This window comes from Aptenodytes patagonicus, chromosome 6 (assembly GCF_965638725.1).
Source record: "Aptenodytes patagonicus chromosome 6, bAptPat1.pri.cur, whole genome shotgun sequence".
NCBI lineage: Eukaryota > Metazoa > Chordata > Aves > Sphenisciformes > Spheniscidae > Aptenodytes > Aptenodytes patagonicus.
In genome coordinates, this window is record NC_134954.1 from 76389028 (window position 1) to 76405065 (window position 16038).

General features: G+C 35.7%; 1 protein-coding gene across 1 annotated transcript in view; it reads left to right on the plus strand.

The window, feature by feature from the left end:
- The window catches only part of PKP4 (plakophilin 4), a 107865-nt gene that overhangs the window by 68982 nt on the left and 22845 nt on the right, over positions 1-16038 (plus strand). Inside the window, exons 8-11 of the mRNA XM_076343244.1 lie at positions 811-1002; positions 2557-2777; positions 5213-5341; positions 10163-10376. Coding sequence (XP_076199359.1) covers positions 811-1002; positions 2557-2777; positions 5213-5341; positions 10163-10376 — 756 coding nt within the window. The remainder of the gene's footprint in view (positions 1-810; positions 1003-2556; positions 2778-5212; positions 5342-10162; positions 10377-16038) is intronic.

Below are 16038 nucleotides of genomic sequence, written 5' to 3' on the forward strand. Positions count from 1 at the left end.
CATGAATGAAGTTTTCATGGAGCAGATAGAGGGGGAGGAACCTTCACAAGGAGAACCAAGTCTGAACTGGTGCAGTGCTATTCAAAATGCTGTTATTGAAAAGCTGTTCTGCACCTCTGCCATGTACTTGGATCTAGCACTGCAAAAGTGGTAGCAGGAGGTCCACTGCTGAGGAATTTAAGTTAAATGAGAGAGATAAGTTAAAAGTAACTCGAGGGACAGCTAAAAGGCAAGGTGAAAAAAGATTCTCATACAGCTGCAGCATAGCAGTGTGTATATATATATACACACACACATATCATGGGCTATTTAAACCTTTATAAAGACTTTTCTCTACATGCTTAAATCTCTGCTGCCACTACCAAGAAGACTTTTGCTCTTACTGCTACATGTTGTTTCATTTTCAGGATTATGACCCCTTTTAGGCTGTGCCCTATTTCACAACTGGATTTCTGTCAGGTTCACAAATTACGTTGTCATTGCCAAATCTGTGAACTGCACATGCTGACTTAGCTTTTACTCTGTATGTTTTAGACTTTCAACTATAAATGCTACCAAAAAAATTGAGTTGGAAAACTTAAAGTTGTCAGGGTATGGACAAAACTTTTCATCAAAGAAATGCTGCTTTGTCAATGAATCTTTCAGTATGGATCATTTAATAATGGAAAGAAGTTTAATGAATAAATCTTTTATAACTGTAGCTATAACTAACACCTTTTCTTGGCTAAAAGAAGAAAGATTCAAGCGTGACAGCTTTATTATTTTTAATTGATACGGGCCATGTACATATTTCCCTCTTCTTGGTTTTAGGCCTGAGGAGTTCATATGCTAGTCAACACAGTCAATTAGGACAAGAATTACGATCAACTGTATCTCCTGACTTGCACATCACCCCTATCTATGAAGGCAGAACTTACTACAGTCCTGTGTACCGTAGTCCAAATCATGGAACAGTTGAGCTCCACCAGGGATCCCAGTCAGCATTATATCGAACAGGGTCAGGTGGGTAAAAGGCTTCCAAAGCTCTTCCATTGACTGTGTCCCAAAGTCATGCTTAATTTACTTACTGGAGTTTTTCTGGAACCTGTGGCATATAGGAGAACATCTATGAGATACGTAATGCCAGTTTAAAAGGAAAAACTAGATGCTATAAATTAATGGAGATAGAAACTAGGTTTGAAGGACTTAACATAACCAGCAGGAATTAAAAAGCTTTTGTGATGTTTGCAAGAAATACTTGGGGCTATATATCAGTGTCAGCTTAGGGTTAGAAAACCCTAAAAAACTGTTTGATATCACACACTCAGGTACATCCAAGCAAAGTGTATTTCATGACACAAAAAAATTATTGCTTCCTCTTGCATTCTCTGTGCATCATTCTCTTATGAATTGAGTTTGTTCATTTTTTTTTATTCATCAGTACAGTAAAATGATAGCTTGCACACTTAAATTATCTACCACATCCTTCACAGTAAAAATACTGTTTTTACCCAACTTCTCAGCAAAGGTTAATGTTAAAATACTATATATGAAGATTGTATATTGAAACTGAAATATTTCTATAGTATTTCATAGAATTGCTACTCGTATGTTATGAAGTGCATAGGCATTAGATTAGTATTAGAACTGATTTTCTGTAAAGGGAAAGGTAATACATGTTGCAGTGCTGTTTGTTCTTTAAGGTTGATTAATAATTTGTACATTGGAGTAATTTCCAAATTTAACTAAGTTACTCTCTAGAAATATTTATAGAGAAGTGTCCAATTCATATGTCATGTTTTCACACATTTCAAAATTGCTTTTTAATGTTTTTTAATGTAACTGAAATACTAAGACTATGGAATGTTGAAGGAGGCAACAGTTTTTGCAATTCTCCTGTCTTCTACAGCCTAGAGTAAACAAGTTTGTCAGGATGTGCCAATGAGGAAATATAACTACAAATTGGTATTCTCTGTTTACTTGCCTACCTAATATCACTTACCTTGGAAGAACAAAAGCTACCACAACAGCTGTGTTAAGTCAGGAAGATACATGTTCCTGTTTTTGAAACTATCAGCTTAATCTTCGAAGTCATCCTCTTGTTAGCTTTTTGTCAGGGAAATGTACATGTAGTTGGGAAAAGGAAAATATCATATAAACTATATACATTTTTGTTTCCTTATTTTTCCTTTTTCTTTTTAGTACAGTTGGCAAATTGATGTTACTGTTAGTAATTGAATTTTATTATAAACCTTGAAAACATTTTGCACCCTGATTTCTGCTTGATGGCACAAGATGCATTTCTTACTTTAAATACTTGTTGAGGCAAGCTGAGGCATAAGCCTGATTCCACCAGACCTTTAGTTCTGTAACTAACCTCTCTATCTTCCCTGGGATGTTGAGTAATTGCTCCCTTAAATCTGTCGATAGCTTTCAACATTGAGCATGGTACACGTTCTTAAGACTGATTTTTTTGTTATTGTTGTTGGTTTTTGCTTACACTTTTAACCACATACTGCCTCTTCTTTTCAATAGACATATGTTACCTAGTTTGTTTTAATACTGATTTTATACTAGGAGTTGGAAATCTGCAAAGATCATCCAGTCAGCGTAGCACACTCACATACCAAAGAAATAATTATGCTCTGAACACAACAGCTACCTATGCGGAACCCTACAGGTCAATGCAGTATCGACTGTCAGAGTCCAGTTATAACAGGCTGCAGCATGCAACACCCGCTGATGATGGGACCACACGATCTCCATCCATAGACAGCATTCAGAAAGACCCCAGGCAAGTCCATTTTTGCTTTCAAGAATCACACATATTTGCTGTAATAAGATTTTTAATACATTCCTTGAATATATATGGCACTGTTGTACATATTCCAGTTTTACATTGTTTAAACAATCACGACTAATTTAGATATTAAGTTCTATACCTTTATAGCCAAAGTAATAAATGCAGTCTACTTGTTACAGTAAGAAAGAGCAACTTTTATGCATTCAGTTATTATTATATTTTTCTTCCATGTTTGTTTTCATGTAGAAGTTATTACAGGAAATACTTATAAATTTGATGATAATTGACTGGATTATTCTAAATATTTTTGAGTAACTCTACAGAGCAACCTGTAATATTGTAGTAAGTTTTCTCTTTATGGGAATGGGAATCAGGGTTTGAAAATTAGAAAGTACGTACCTGATTTATTTGAATGAATTTTTCATGAGCAGCCTGCTTAAATTTCAAAACAACATAAGTTTAAAAATGATATATAAATGTACCATTTTGAAAGCGAACACACATTCATATTTTTAAAATAGTTACTAGTTTGATGTTGTAAATGTATGTACACAGTGTGGGCATGTGACAAGTGTGATATTATCATTATGATTCATTAGAGACACTATTCATTAAAACCTTGTATTTTAAAATGGGAGTACCAAAACCCAGTCCATGCAAAGCTTGGAGGGATTTATGGTACTGTTTATCTTCAGTATGGGTATGTGATTGCTAGAAATTCCAGTCCGTCCTCAGGTTGCTAGTTCATTGAGGCAGCTTCTAGACACTCCTTGGTCATGAAAGCACATTACACATTCTGCTGGTTTAGAAAGAACTGAAAGCAGAGCACCTCATACTGGAGGATATGGACTCCAGTGATGCCTCAGGAGTCTTTCATGTGGAAACATTAGGGCACCAAATAAACTTTGAAAATAGATAGCTAATAGCTATGGTCAGAGTAGAGTCTTACACTGAAATCTTTTGGGCTTCCTGCGTTACAGAAGGCTCATAGCCTGATTCAGTTATTTTCTAGTTTGGCCATATCCTTCAGTCTTGAAAATAAAAGCACTGTTTTTAATAGATTTTGTTGTTCTGTTTATTAGTGGAAATTAATATATTAAATTTTTTTAGTAGATCTTGAGAGACTGGATTAATTTCATTTAACTGAATGGTGCATTCATCTAAATGATGTTAATAGGATAATCTTACCTCTAAGTAGTAATGCTTGCTAGCTGCATGCTACTGCTGGCCTATTCTGGCATGGCTTACAAGAAAAGTTACTTATAAAAGGGGTACTTCACATTCATAACAAGGAACTTCAAAGACATTCTGACTCAGTTTTCATTGCTGATGCACCTTCTTATCTTGTAATTTCACAGTGGAATAGTTTTTACCTTACATTTTAATCTGTTTCAGTTTCTGATTTGCATATAATGCTATTGCAGAGGTTAGGTTAGTGTGTTACAGTAGCCTCAGACTGGGCTATTTGAAAGCACCACTCTAGAGTAAGAGCGAAGGGAGCATTCAGAAAGCTACTAGTTTTATTAGAAAGGCAGTTTTCCCTAAGGTCTTCCTACCATTAGTATGGAGAAATAAACCTCTAAGTTGTTGAGCAGTTCGAGGTAGGCACATAACTGAACTTTCCCTTTTTGGTGACTGTAGGAATCCTAGGGAGACCCGGCTGCCCAGACTAGCATCCTTCTTTTTTTTTTTTTTTTTTTTTTAAATTTACTTGGATTTTTGAGCATGGGAAAACTTAGATACTACTTTTTTTTTTCCTTGTCAATCTTCCTTTACAGAAGGAAGATAGCCCAGCAAATATTAATGAGTATATTTCTAAATCTGTGAATTGGGCATGGAATTGTTCAATGACTTTTCCAGGATTTGTCTGCACAAAACCATTTTGGTTAATGAAGGAGATTTGATTTTAATGATTTTAAGTTTACAATCCCTGGATAACTCAAATTTATGGAAACTTCCTGCATCTGATCATGATGATGAAATTTCAGGCTGTGCAGCTTTTGTTGAAGTATAATTGACTTCAGACTAGGAAGAACATTGAGCACTGAGAAAAAAATGTCGTGTGGAAGAGATGCCACTGAGCAGCATTGTTAAGTGGGTATCTGTTGCATTATATATTTAGTTTTTGGGAGATTTATGTAGGTTGCAGCGTTTGAGTTGGTATAATTTTAGTATATATATTTGTGTGATCAACAACCAAGCTAACTGAAGAACATAAGATATAAAGCATCCTTTTCCAATTGGAAGACTAAAAGGTGATGTGACTCTCAGTTATTCTAATACACCTGATTTTCCTCCTAGCCCTGATATGCCAGAACAAAAACAGAATTATTGAAAAACACTTAAGATGCTCTAGTAATTCTACTTAGTAAATAAACATACATTTATAACTAATACCTTCTCTTGAATGTGTTCATCTAACGAAGGGAGTTTGCTTGGCGAGATCCAGAACTGCCTGAAGTCATTCACATGCTTCAACACCAATTCCCGTCGGTTCAGGCGAATGCAGCTGCCTACCTTCAGCACCTGTGCTTCGGAGATAACAAAGTAAAAACGGAGGTACTGTACTGAGTGCGTTTCTGTTCCTGGGGAAACTATAAAAGAAAAACTAGACCTCTCACCTCTTCCTGGTTTTTGGGGTTGTTTTTTTTAGATCATAACACAGTTTTTTAGACCCTTTTGTGTTTCTGTTTGTACCGGATGTATGATAATATTGAAGTACTTAGGTGTGTGTAATTACACACACACACACACACACAGAGTTTTTTTTCCTGTCACAAGAGGCTGCATGGAAATTATATGAAAATATTTTATATTCAAGTTGTGTAATCTAGCAGAACTGTAAAGTATGTTTACCAGAGCCTGGTTTTGTGTAACCTGTTGATGACTGGAGGCTAAGAAAAACAAGAATTCTGGAAGGCTTTCCACTGGTTTTGATCAAGATATTTTAAGGCATTATAGGGAATAAGTGAGCTGTCAGGCAAAAGAAAGAAATGCAACCCTAGAAATATATAGAAGATAGTATTTATGTCAATATGATGTGGAGGAAGGATACATCTGAGTGAAAATTGAGATTACTGTTGAAAAGTCTAGAAACTTTGCATTTGAAGAGTGCTCTTTTTGCAGAGCAGCTATGAGCTATTGATCTGAAGGAATTTGCTTTTTCATTCATATCATATATGTGTGTGTTATCTGTTATTTTCAGTATAAATATTATTTTTGTTTATAAAATGTTGGTGCAACTTTTATAAGAGAGCCCAACATAATTCACTGTTGCTAGAAGGCAACAGTGAAAAGATGAAAAGATGGTGATGGTTTTGATGTTCTGGTAAAGATCGCAGTGATAATCAGATGTAGACAGATTTGTAAGGTAGTCTTGCTATTTTATAAGGGATATGACAGCTTATTTAGGAATTCTTGGGATATTATTTGTCTGCACATGTTCATCTACAGGAGATCTTGTGTTTCTTCACTGTTTCCACTTTCATTATTACAGAATTTGTTTTAGAAATTATGGAATTTCTGCTTTAATTTTTTGAGACGTACACAAAACTAAAAGAAATATGCCAAAGTTTAAGCAGAATTTGAATGTGGTGCTAACTTGTATGTCATGTATGAAGTGGTGTCTCAATTGTTTACCCTACTTAGCATTAGAAATATTTGATATATTTTTAAATCAGTTCAGGTATAAAGGATTATAGACATGTTATATCATATAATCAAGCTTATAAAATCTTACCCAAAGAAAAAGGTCTTCTTTTTGATTTAGAAGACAAGATGAGTTACAGTAGCCTGACAACTGTAAATGTAGCCTGCCTTCCACTTAGTGTGTGGAATTCTGGAACAGAAAATTTCTCCTTTTCAAACAGAGGAGATTTATGTACTGGCAGTTATTTCTTTTGAATGGGAATAATCAGCTGTTAGAAATTCTTAGAATACTATGACAGAAAGAATGCAATTGTCTGGCTTCTAGGAGAAAAGAATATTCCTGCACTTTTGGGAAAGCGAGCCTTATGTCAGTGTTTCCTGATGAGGCTCTCAGTCTCCTAAGAAGAAGCTGTCCCTTGAGTTGGGATGGTGGGTAGGGATCAACATGTTTTGAAAACATGATGGTATCTGTGGCAGTAGGAAAGTTGCAATTCATGTTCCCCTCAAAGTAGAGGCCAGCACAAGAAGCTAACTGGGATAGGAAAGGATCATAATTATTTTAGAGCCAAATTCAGTAAAGCCTTATTTGAGGACTGCTTTTGTATTTTCATTCATTATTTAAATTTATTATTTTGTTGCTGTGATAAAGACCAGATTAATTTGCTAGACTATTAAGGATATTAAAAGGCTAGCAAAATGAACTAGAATGCTTGCATTGCTAAAACCTGAAGGTAAGCATAAGAAAGTGCTTATTGTGGAGGGGAATCTTTACCATTTAAATTAGATATGAAACTACACAGAATTAATAAATTACACTTCCATGTAATGAATATCTATCCGTAAATACATACAATACTAATATATTAGTTCATGAATATATCAGTTTACAAGAATTGTGATTTTTTTTAAATTTAGAAATTGAAATACCTGTTCAAACTAGCAACAGCTGCTACGTTTTAAAATCATTAATGACTCAGCAAAATAAAAATCTTAAAACTGGACTAGAAATCCGTTCTTATTTTGAAATACATACACAAAAACTGTATCTCATCAAGTTTTGCGAACAGATTGAAAAACGATAAAGCTGTTTTGTCATTCATAACTTGTATCTGTATTATGGATGTGTAGTGTAGATGTAGTGTTTGATGTGCTGTATTGACATACAAGAGGGAGATTTAACTGAAAAGTATGAATAGTTACTTGTTGCTTCATTATTTAGTAACAGAAATCTTGAAAAAGAACAACGCTCAATTTTTTTTTTCATAGCATGCTGCAGTATGTAGTGTATCAAATAGTCTGTATCAAATGGGGGTTCTGGTTGACAGCCGGCTGAACATGAGCCGGCAGTGTGCCCAGGCGGCCAAGAAGGCCAACGGCATCCTGGCCTGTATCAGAAATAGTGTGGCCAGCAGGAGTAGGGAAGTGATCGTGCCCCTGTACTCGGCCCTGGTGAGGCCGCACCTCGAATACTGTGTTCAGTTTTGGGCCCCTCACTACAAGAAGGACGTTGAGGTGCTGGAGCGTGTCCAGAGAAGGGCAACGAGGCTGGTGAGGGGTCTGGAGAACAAGTCTTCTGAGGAGTGGCTGAGGGAACTGGGGTTGTTTAGCCTGGAGAAAAGGAGGCTGAGGGGAGACCTCATCGCTCTCTACAACTACTTGAAAGGAGGTTGTAGCGAGGTGGGTGTTGGTCTCTTCTCCCAAGTAACAAGCGATAGGAAGAGAGGAAGTGGCCTCAAGTTGCGCCAGGGGAGGTTTAGATTGGACATGAGGAAAAATGTCTTTACTGAAAGAGTGTTTAAACATTGGAAGAGGCTGCCCAGGGAAGTGGTTGAGTCCCCATCCCTGGAGGTATTTAAAAGACGCGTAGATGAGGCGCTTAGGGACATGGCTTAGTGGGTGGTGGTGTTGGATCAATGGTTGGACTCGATGATCTTAGAGGTCTTTTCCAACCTCAATGATTCTATGATTCTATGAAATAAATAATCTGTAAGGTAATATCCATTTCCTAGCTACAGAAATCTTGCCAGGTGAATAACTTTAAGCTTAAAGTCCACTGAATGCCTTTAGATACAGATTCCTGGTGGCTTTTGATGTAGCAGTGGCTTTGTTTAATTGATCAATGCCAAACTTTGTATCCCCTGGATTTATAACTTACATGGTAGATATATCTAGGTGTGTAAATACAGGTTTCCTTTCGAAAAATACACATTTTAAACAGAGGTCTAAAAAATTTCCAAGTCACCAGTCTTTCATTTTATTTCTTTTATTCTACTTAAGAGGTGATTTGACATGTAAAAATCACATACAGTGTTCGTCACAGACCTTGCATTTCAATTATTTTTTTTTATTCCAAGCCTCTTCAATTTGGCTGTTTTAAGGTGTAAAGATACTAACTGTTTTGGTACCCAATGCAATTTTCAAGAATGCAATAGAGAGAAGATTCTGTTTTTCAAAGTATCAACTTCAAGTGATGTGGCTAAATCTGTTACGTTTTCATTGAGAATAATTTTATTCTCCTTGTGTTATGGCCAATAAAAGACACGGAACTTTTTAAGCCAAAAATCCATGAAAACTTGTACACATTAATGTATTTCAAATAGCCTTGTGGCTTACCAGCCTAAGTATTATACAGGTTAGAACAGAAAAGGGTCTTCTCAAAGTGCTTTTAATGCTGAAGTAGAGAATCCTTAGAACTGCTATGTTTTACATCTCTTCTAACTGTTTGGCCCAGAATTACAACCTGTATAAACAAAGTATTCAGGAATGATGGTGTATCTCTTTCTTTTCACCATGGGATCTCCTTCTTAGGGCAGCAGCAGTTTAGCTGCTGCAGGTGTGGGGTTTTTAAAGAGATCCTATGCCAACTTCATTAGGCATATTCTATGGATAGTATGGCACAAAAGTTATTGGCTGTGCTAAAATAACACCAGGTTATAATAGATCAATCTTGTATTGGAAAATAGCTCATATTTTTTAAAACAGTTCATAGAAAATGTTTTGGTAGCCTTTTGGTGGTGATTTTTAATTTAAAATTAATTTTAATCTTGTAAGTAATACTACTTAGTTATCTCTTGAAAATATTTTTTATTTAGTAAATATTACAGAATTCTAAAATACTTTAATCTTATCATTTCTGTAAGTTATTTTGAACAAAAAATTACTACATGGAAATGAGATCTCAAAACACAATGAAAAATATATAACAAAGAATAAATGCAACTAACCTGCTCAAAGCAAACAGTATAAAAATTTCTTTTTGTTTTACAGAATTTCAGCAGAGTAGACCTTCCTTTTAAAAAGAACTTCAGATATGCCAATAGGACTGGATATATGCTAATTTGAACTGATTTGTGTGTGTGTGGCTAAGTGTAAAAGCTGGCATTTAAATCTTTGCAACTTCTTATTTCTAATATTCCCTAAAAAGATATTCTGAGGTATAGGAAATTACTTTAAAGACTGCATTACTGGGAGACAAAACTTTAGCAGTAACAGTTCTTCTCTGAACACAGCAAATGACTGAAAATGTCCATCAGCCTTTTCAACAAGGATGTGAGTGGTTCACAGGAATTTTCAGTACAGTGTAACAATAAAGTTATTAAGATTTACCAACAATATTTCTTTTTGAAGTAGAATGGAATCTACTGTTTTTATAAAAATAAAAGCCTTTTAAATCTGGAGAGTGAAATGGATGAAATCAATGGGTGCTGATGTTCCCGACGTTCCATTTTCTAGGTATGTAGGCTGGGAGGAATCAAGCACCTGGTTGATCTCCTGGATCACAGAGTCCTGGAAGTTCAGAAGAATGCTTGCGGCGCACTGAGAAACCTTGTTTACGGAAAGTCTACTGATGAAAACAAAATAGCAATGAAGAATGTTGGTGGGATACCTGCCCTTTTACGAGTGTTGAGAAAATCTGTTGATGCCGAAATAAAAGAGCTTGTAACGGGTAAGTTTTGAATAGAAACAAGCAGAGAACTATAATACAGATTATTTTTCTGAAGTGGACAAGACTGGAATAACTCGTAAGTGACTGGAATTGAGTATATCGACTGTTTTTTTATTTGTGCGTTGGTATTTTTTGTGAATACAAAATCACTTATTTTGATTACTGACAGTTAAAGTATTAGCATAGAAGTATAGATTCACTGGGAGAAGTGAATCTTGAGGTAGTTGCACTAAAGCGCCACTTAGGGTAAATTTTCCCCTGGTATGATTCTTCTGCATACGCAGCTAGGTCTTGGATAGGTCTTTCTTTATTGATTCCTAACACTTGTTTTATTTCAGGCTTTTTTCATCATCTGCTGACAACAGTTGGAAATACGATCTTGCAGAATTCTTAAGATGGACCCAAACTATGTAAATGTCTGTTAAAGTACAGACAGAAAATTGCAAGTATGCAAATTATAGAAGCATCTTAGTGCCCAGCTTGCTAGTACAGTCATGGCAAGTGACTGTGTACACACTCCTAGTCTCTTGAGTATGAGGTAGCAGATTTAGCTTATAACCCACGAACCTACTTGGCACTTGGTGCAGACAGAAAGTGCAGAAATAATAAATGATTTCCAGTTCTAACACATGAAGGAACTCCATTTCCATCAAAGCAAGGTGGATTTGTTGGGTACTGCATACATCTACTATCTCTTTTTCTTAATATGGGAGTGATTTGTCTGTGAAGGTTTTAGGGAATTGAAAAATGTAAGAGGATAGAAAAAAGCAGTGTTTTCACTTTCCTTAAACAGTTCCTCTTCCAAGTTTTAGTAGCTCCCTCGTTTGATTTTGTTAAGCTACGAAGCTTAACTACTTACCTACTAAGCAAAGCTGTACAACAGTGCTTAAGTTAGAAGAGGTGTCATATTGGGAGCCTCTCCAAATTACTTCCTTGTTTAGAAAAGCTATTAAGTAGAGAAAGGACTCTGTACAGAATGTACCCAAAGCATTTAAGTTTAAGTTCATATGCAGGCTATTTTCCTTAAGTATTTTCCACATAAACAAGCATTAAGATAACCTGCAGCTTTCATGTTCTCTCTAGAAGGATACAGTTTTTTTCCTTAAGAAGTTATGTAAATGGAATACTTAAAACTAGAATTACACATTAGCTGCTCTATAAAATTCATGTTTTATGCATCTAAATTACTTGTGCTTTTAAGATGTTAGGGATGGTTCCACAGACAAAGCCAAAGTCAAATTCTTAATTACAGAAGGTATTTAGTCACTATTAAAAAAAAACAACAAAAAAAATGAAACCCTACACTGTTATCTTTCAAAAAAGATATAGCACATCATCTGTAAGTGAAAAGATTTTTCAAATAAATATGGTATTTAATTTGAATTATAGTTAAAGATGACTACTTCAGAAAAAGTGACTCTTACTTTTTAACACACATATTTTTAATTTTTTTAACCAGCTACATCAAAATGGAAAGTTTTGACCTAGTTGTCTTCTGGTTAAGTCAGTGGCATTGACTTCTGTTAGAGATAGACCAATAGTGAATGCTTGAGAAGAATCCACAGCAGACTTTTGGAGCTTAGGGATTTTTAAATGCTTTCTATAAATAGCAATATAAAGAAAAGAAGTGGAAAAGATCCAATGATTATTTGTTTAATAATTAAAAATCTCCACCTATGTCAGAACTAAAACTAGCAAACCACACCCAGTTTACTATGTTCCCAGATTAAGATAATGTAAATACAGAGAAATTAGTATCAATCTATACCACTAGAAACACTCTATGTCTGATTTCTAGTTTAAAATCAGTGCTATTCATTACTGCTGTAGTTTATTCATAATTTTTCATATAAAATGGATTTTCTAGTGTAACATTTTTTAATGAAGTACAATGCTTTTCTTTTTCCTGAGGATGGTCTTTCTTCCTTACTAAATGAATTATACTTTCATTATTAGCAGTATCAATTGCCTTTGAAAGATAACAGCTGTATCTGGTGTCATTGCAAGTGAAATTCATCCAGTTTACCTTGATATGCAGTTAGATTAGATAGATGAAAATTTTGTTATCCCAGATAAGTGAAATTAGAATAACAAACTTCTTGCAATCTGCATAGATATATTTCATATTAATTCTTTTATATAAAATTTGAGAGGAATTATTTAGTCAAAAGCAATCTTTTAACCTAAGAAATTATTTGGGAACATGCCCTAAAGATTATCTATGATAAGTTTGAAAAGCTAGCATACTGGGGCAGGGTTTAATTGCACAAACATGTTTTAGAGGAGTTAGAAAACAGTAGGAATACTGGGGTCTATATTTAATTAACAGTAACCGAAATGACAAGATTGAAATGCAGAGAGATGAAGAAGTGGAAACTGAATAGAAAGTTACATTAAAAAATACAGAAGGTGTAATTGCAAAACCACAAGCATGTTTTAAGAGGGAAGCAAGTAATCTTTTTTATAGATTATCCAGAAAATAAAACGTGCTAAATCACTTTTCATAATCATTATATGAAAATGAACTAATACTTCTTTTTTTTAAAAAAGTCTTTAAAAATTGGACTTTGGAATGCATTGGAAGAGGATAACTCTTCACTGAGCTTACTCCAGCTGCATGCAGCGTCCATCGCTGCTGACCCATAGTAGCCTTGCTGTCCTGTGTTCTGCAGTCAAAGAGCCCTTAGAAGGGAAACTACTCTTTTTTTTGGTAACTGCAACACATTTCATTAGATTTCAGCACCAGTGCTTTCTGGAGGCTACTGTTTTTCACATTCCAGCGCAGCTTCAGCACTAGGCAGCAGAAATACTGTTGGGGCCTTCCTGACTGTGTACAAGAGCTCCATTCCCTAGTAAGTGACATGAAGGATGTCTGGCTATGTTTTTACGTTGCAGTCAGCACAGCGTGGAATCAATCTGTGAATTTCAGGATCTCATGTCTTGGAAGGCTTATACGGCAGAAAAATGTATATGAAGTAGAAATCAAAATATGCATGTTCTTGAACCCAAGTGCAGTTTCTAACAATTGAGTCTACTTTCAAGAGACCCTCAGAAACAGCCCTTTAATATGTTAAAATGTAAGAAACATTGGTGTACTCCACTACTGCAAGTTTTCCAGAGAAAGCGAGTCAGATGCCTACCTTAGAGTAGTTTCTTGATTTTCATCAGATCTTCAGCAGCAGAGATGAGCCACAAACCATGCCCTCTCCAGAGAAAGACCTCTCATCTACTCTTTTGAATGGTTGGTTTTCTGTCAGGATTCCTCCCTGAAATGTCAAGCAAGTGACAGTGCTGAACTTGGGGGAGCAGTATGATTTTATAGCTGGAAGGAAGGAAGGAAGAATGAGCACAAATTCCAGCAACAATTAATCACTAGCTTAGCTGTGTGGTAAAGGGGAAAGAGGTTGTCGTTGATGGTCCTGGCAATTCTTCGTAGTTTATTTCTTCAAATTAGTACTATCTCAGCCAGTTCAGCTGAGAAATGCTGTTCTCTGTCCAACAGCACGATCTTTTGTATACACAGTGTCATCTTTGTGAGAGACTGCATTCTTGCAGCAGTTGACACTGTGCGTTGTTGCTTGTGTATTTTTGGAAAAGGGACCTGGAGTTCTGCAGTTCTGGGCAACCTGAGGTAACTTTTGAGAAGGTACAGAAATAGCTGCAAGTCCCACACAATTTTGCAAACTAAGCACTCTCTGAAATGGGTATAGTTTCCTTTCACAACTTTCATGTTACTATAATATTTACCTCAATTCTACTCTGTATACAATCCAAAGTACTTTGTGATCAACTGTGTAAAACCTGCAGAGGTAGCATATGATCATCCATGTTCAGCAGTGGACCTCCAAGCTGGTGCAGCTGCTGAAGAACTCTTAATAAACCTGCTACCCATTTGGTTAACACTAACTGATGTGAGCAGTGGCAGTGGAATTCATTGCCATAAACTCATCTAGGGTCTTAAAAATCTGGGTTAAAATGCCAAGATTCAAAACCAAAGTAGAGCATGAAAAAACACAGCTGGATACAGAGGAGAAACGAAGTTCTTTGCCTCTGGTAATGCCAGGGTTCCATGAATAGTTGATCCCCCACAACACCCCGGAGTACAAAGCCATTCAGCAAGGAATGAGCAAATCCTACTTTTCTCTTTCCCATCCAGAAATTTTATCTGCAGGGTTTTGGGGGGGGTGGGGCGTGTTTTGGGTTTTTTTAACCCATGACTTAAGCTTGATTTTAAACAGCTAAAGCTGTTGACTGGAGACACAGACATCATTATGCATTTATGTCCTGTCGTCCTAGTGAAATTGCTGGCTTACCATATACGTTTCATTTATTCTCTGAATTAGGTAGCAAAATGAAGCTTTGAAGAGTTACCACATAAGGGATTTTCTGGACAGAGCAATTATTTTACAATCCTATTACAGTTGCTTGAGTTACATGAGTAATGTAACCAATTCAACACCGAACCTGTAACCAGTAGAAACAAACCAACAAAAGAAAACCCTTACAAAACTAAAAGCTACTGAATCGGAGAGAAGGTGGTTTTTAATTATCCTCACACTTCACTGCTATCTATTGGAAGGGACAGATTTGTAACCTTAAAATATTACCGTAGATCCAAGTCCAGAAGGATTATGAATAAATATCAAAAATTTTATACATCAGAACAGTCAATACACAATTGTCTTAATATTTTTCCCTGAGGAGAGAATGTTAGAGACAGGGAGATGTTAGGGGATATTTCCCATGCAACTTCTTCTCTCAGTTGAGGAACATTGCTAGCCTGTCATCCATGAGGAGCTGCTAAGGATCAACAAACTCATTCAGTCCTGGCTTACTTTTGATGAGCAGTGAGAAGGATGAAGCCAAAGTTCTGCTTACAGATTACAGCTCTTCTAGTAACTCCAGCAACTATTAGTAAAGTGGCAAAAGATCTAAACAGAATTATTTATCTTGCCTGCTTAATTTTTGCTGTTACAGAAGCTAACCAATTTTGTCCAAATTCGTCCAGAAGTGGATAGAAAATTCTTTATTATGAAGAAAAATGATGATTTGTAAGTGAAGTAGCTGGCATTTGATGCAGTTAGGTTTGATGTTTTTGTATGTTGCTGTAAAGTGGAATCTACTGGTTTTCTTGCACCAGGGCCCAAAGACCTCAAGCAGCATTACTGTGATAGGCATTGACCTTTAAAAATCAATAAAAATAAAACCTTGTATTTCATGAGGTGCTTACAGTCTGTGACAACAAAACTGTTGTAAATCTGAGAAATTCTAGTTAACAAACTATTAACTTTTATATTAATTCATAAAATATTTACATGTGATGTACTGCTATTGCACTATTTTCTGCATTCCATACGCCTTACCACGTAATGGTAGAAAAAGGCCAGTGAAATTTCATATACATTAGTTTCATACTTTTGTGTTTCAGTAAGATGACCTATGATCTACTTAACTATTAGTTTCTACTGTATATTATATACTTTGCTGTTAGTTTTCAGCTGATGCTGCCATTTGTAAAGTAAATGAAAGAGCACTACGCCTATGCTATTACAATGCTAGTCTTTTTCCATACCTTAGTATAGGAGATGAAGCTTTCTGCATTTATTAATCTGAGCGGAGTTTTAAATATAATTTATTTTAATTATATAGAAGGCCATCAGTT